Genomic DNA, 4,281 nt, shown 5'->3' on the forward strand with positions numbered 1-4,281 from the left:
TAAAGGAGATGCCCTCATAGCATGTAGACGCCTAAACTAGGGCAAGGAGACTCTATCTAGAGAAATGTCAATTTTTGGGATTTACATCCCAAAGCCACTATTTGTAAGTGAATAGACTTCTCTAAGCAAAAGCAAAGATCTTGTGCAAGGCTTCCAAAGGACATGCGAGCATATGATAATGCTCAACAGCCCAAAATAATCTCAAAAGTTGTTCATCACACTATGGTAGCTTCCAAGATCAATTTCAAGATGTGGTGCAAAAAGGGAAGCAAAGCTTGTTGATGGAGCTCTTCTAAAGAGATGTAACTTTGAAAACACTTAGGATTGTCAGAGCACTTTTCTCCTCCGAACGTGTTTTCCCCATGACTTGTACATTCATATCCCTAGGGCAAGCCTTACCTTTGCATTAGCACACTTTGCCATACAAGTGGCACCTGTGCTTTGTGCCCTTGAGCTTTTCCTTCTTTTTGTCTAAGCTTTGTGTGCATTGAGAAATGCTAGCAGCCCCATGGTGTAGTACATATCACTTTCTTTTATTTTTATTTTCAATCCAATCTGTGGATAACTAAAGTAGCCATCACCAATAATTGTAGCCCTCATTTTTTGTCAATAAATTAATCATAGAACGGAAAGTGCCTCTAAACAAGCCTTGAAGTGGTAGCATTGTAGCATTGAGTGGTTTGTACAAGGAAACCTAAGCCCTCCATTTTGCTTTGAGCCTAATATCGTAACCCCAAGAGATACTGACTCAAACTTCAAACATCTCCTTTAAAAGCATTCTCACACCTCTGTATTGCTTAGTCTTTGACTACTCTCAAATCCCCCAGCTTGTATTGCTTTGTCTTTGACTACTCTCAATCCCCCCAGCTTCTATGCTCCACTACTATCATATAAATGATATTCACCTTTTGGAATGAGATCGACTCCCAGGCTTGCGGGCTTACTTAAGGATAATGTTCAGTTAATGCCCCTCCTGCAAGGAAAAGGAAGAAAGAAGGTTTGACAATTGAGTAGCGTGCCATGAGGCACGAATCGACAAGCTTTATCCAACAGCGCACCATTGCTTCCATAGGTTCCATGCTTTTCTAAGGACTTAAAAAGGGTCTTAAACAAGAGGGAAAAAAGAACAAGCTAGAAAAAGGAGAATGCCCAACACTTGTAATAGTTGTTGGACCACAAACCAGCTTGCTAAAACATCTACAAAAACTTCGACAAAAACTGCAAATGCATTGGCATATTGATGACAGTATGCAACATGTAATGGACTCCTTTCAGCTTAATATAGCTCTTACCAACGACTGCACACTACTCCAAAATGTCACAATCAAAGTGCCTCTCCTATCTCTATATTGTATTCTTTACATTTCTCTATCTCTGTTTACATAAAGGTGGGCAAGATTGGCATGCCAAGACTATACAAGTGCACATCTATAAGCAAGAGCAAAAGAAGGAACTCATTAGGAGTGCAAAAGTGCTTTGGACACCACTCAGCAATCTACAAAGCCCAAGTGATCTGTGCTTGATACAGCTAACTAAATTTTAAGCTTCTCTAGTGTATCCCATATAGTCTTTGCCGAATGCTGCAATTCTTCCCTTTCATCATCGGTAATTGGTAAATTGGCGATGCCTAACACACCTGCTCGGCCTAATTTAGAAGGCAAGCTCAAATACACCTTCTGATCTATGCCATAAAAAGCATTCGCAAGAACCGACACCGGATGAACTGACCTTTGGTCCCTCAACAAACTCTTTACAAGGCTTGCTACAGAGTATCCTATAGCCCATGATGTGTAACCTTTCAACTTGATTACCTCATATGCACTATTCACGACACCCTTATGAAACTCTGCTAATGTTTCCTTGTTATACTTGTCTCCGTTCTTGTCGCAAAGGTTGAGCACGGGGACATTCGCAACCGTCAAGATGGACCAAAGCAGCACTGACGTATCCCCATGCTCACCCGCTATGAATCCATGAACATTCTGTGCACTCACATCAAACTTGTCCGCAATGAGAAAGCGCAACCTTGACGAATCCAAATTGGTGCCGGTCCCAATGACGCGATTCGGAGGTAGGCCCGATAGTTGCCATGAGGCATATGCCAGGATGTCGACCGGGTTTGCGACAATGAGCAATATGGTATTGGGGCTATGCCGTACAAGCTCCGGGATGATTTTTCGGAAGAGACCGATATTGCGGTCCAGCAAATCAAGCCGCGATTCACCCTCCTGTTGGCGGGCACCTGCATGGGTAATGTTGCACTTAACTTTTCTGTGTCTACGGAAATTGAATCAAATGTTTGTGTGTGTGCAAGATAAATATTAGAAGGTAAAAAATGTATTGAATAGCAATGACTGCTAAATGTAATGAATAGCCATGGCTTTGAGTACCTGCAGTGATGATGCAAATGTCGGAGTCAGAAGTGATGCGGTAATCTGTGTCAGCCACGATTTTGATACGAGGAAGGAAGGCAGCCGAATGTTGCAGATCTAACATCTCGCCGCGGAGCTTGTCTTCTTGCACATCAACAAGGGCAAGCTCATTGAGGAGGTTTTCACTAAGCATTGTTTGCGCGCATGCCATGCCCACATTGCCGACACCCACAACCGTCATTTTGGCAGAGTATTTGGGCGTGTGCTGTGCAATATCGGAGCCAGGAATGGGGGAGAATATGGAAGTTGGGGCACACTCTTGAAGCATGCTGCACCTGCGCAAACATTGACATCGACCCACTCTCTCTTTGTGAGTTCATATTCTTGCCACTGCAGAAGGAGACCGCTAACTGGGGTGCCCAAGCGCCTAAGGAAGAGAAATCTCGTCGTCCAGAGTGGGCTCTGGGGCTGCAAGATACCCGAAAACAAGCAGCAGCGTGATTAACAGCCATGGAAGTTGGAGAAAAATGAGAGAGAGAGAGAGAGAGCGAAGTGTTAAAATTTTGTGCGCGCTCGATGTGCACATATAGGGTGTGTGTGTGTGAAGAAGAGCAAGGTAGCACCTGTAATATGTACAAGAAACGAAATGGACCGCTGCGAACGTGTCTGCTAGCCGTATGCATATGGCACTGTGTGTTCAACCCCCCAAAAAAATACTCTGCGCGCGCCGGTGAACTTGGGTGAAGAGAGGAGGACTACCTACCTGCGAGGGAGCTCTACAAACGTGTCGACTGGAAAGTCGAGACAGAAAGACAGAATGTTCTCGTTTGTTGCTAGAAGAATTTCGAAGCAACTGGTTTGCCTTGATTTATGCACTAATGTATACAAAACACACACACACACACACACACACACACTTCTTCTTCTTCTCACATAGTGTTGTGCAGCCGGAAGGCGTGCACGGCACACAACCGGATTCATCTGCTTTCACCACGTGTCAGGGACGGGGGGTGGGGGGAATCCCTCCCCCTTTTATAATAGTATAGAAGAATTTCTTGAAACACAGCAGTTTGCCTTGATTGGTGCACTATGGCTCCTATCACGCTAGGACGGGCGCCCATGGGCATTTTGCAGGCAGTGGCAACCTTTTCATGTCACACAGGGTCAATACTAAAATGCTGGCCATTGAATTCAGCGAAAAGGCGTTGGCCAAGTGGTTTGACGTGCACATTTCACGCTGCAGGGTTGCAGGACAGAGCTCAAGGCCTCTCTCACGCATTCCCGCCCTCACTTTTTCAGTTGTCCACCCCTTTGAGAAGATGACCAGGCAAGCGAGGCCGCCCCTCTGACAATACCTCGCGGCCAACTTCGCTTTTTTCCCCAACAAATAACGGCACGCCATCTCAGCTTGGACTGCATTTTCCTGCCCGAGTGTGACACGCGCCTATGTATACTAGCCTGGTCAGCGGCCTCTGTGTGTGTGTGTGTGTGTGTGTCACGTGCTATGCAGCCGCGAGGCGCAAGGCACACAACTGGATTCATCTGCTTTCACCACGTGTCAGGGGGAGGGGGGCGGAATCCCTCCCCCTTTTATAATAGTATAGAAGAATTTCTTGAAACATAGCACTAGGGAAGCAACTAGCTTGCCTTGATTGGTGCACTATACTATTGTGGCTAGCGGCCTGTGTGTGTGTGTGTGTGTCACGTGTTGTGCAGTCGGGAGGCGTAGGACACATAGCCTGATTCATCTGCTTTCGCCACGTGCTAGGGGGGTGGGGGTCCGGAATCCCTCCCCCTTTTATAATAGTATAGATGGTAAGAAGTAAAAAAGTAATAGTGATGTGCATTTTATCGCATGGCATAACTTGTGATGATGGCTCCATATCATCTCTTCTCGAAGCTTTCGTAA

The 4,281-nt window shown here is 45.6% G+C and overlaps 1 protein-coding gene across 1 annotated transcript; it reads right to left on the bottom strand.

Annotated features, from left to right (window-relative positions):
- Window positions 1-1,318: 1,318 nt before the first annotated feature.
- On the bottom strand, window positions 1,319-3,189 carry LOC147442163 (L-lactate dehydrogenase B-like). The gene is made up of 4 exons (XM_086529601.1): window positions 2,996-3,189; window positions 2,764-2,840; window positions 2,391-2,707; window positions 1,319-2,242 (listed from the first exon to the last, which is right to left on the bottom strand). Exons 1-4 carry the CDS (start codon window positions 3,053-3,055, stop codon window positions 1,533-1,535), a joined length of 1,164 nt encoding a protein of 387 aa, XP_086385727.1. The 5' UTR covers window positions 3,056-3,189; the 3' UTR covers window positions 1,319-1,532.
- Window positions 3,190-4,281: the final 1,092 nt, after the last annotated feature.

The sequence above is a fragment of the Adiantum capillus-veneris genome, chromosome 14 (genome assembly GCF_014529385.1).
Source record: "Adiantum capillus-veneris isolate H3 chromosome 14, ASM1452938v2, whole genome shotgun sequence".
Taxonomy (NCBI): Eukaryota; Viridiplantae; Streptophyta; class Polypodiopsida; order Polypodiales; family Pteridaceae; genus Adiantum; species Adiantum capillus-veneris.

Coding starts and splice junctions, on each gene's coding strand:
- LOC147442163 (XM_086529601.1), bottom strand. CDS start 3,055: ATGCATACGGCTAGCAGACACGTTCGCAGCGGTCCATTTCGTTTCTTG. Junction 2,708..2,763: donor GTTAGCGGTCTCCTTCTGCA/GTGGCAAGAATA, acceptor ATGTTTGCGCAG/GTGCAGCATGCTTCAAGAGT. Junction 2,243..2,390: donor CATTTGCATCATCACTGCAG/GTACTCAAAGCC, acceptor TTACCCATGCAG/GTGCCCGCCAACAGGAGGGT.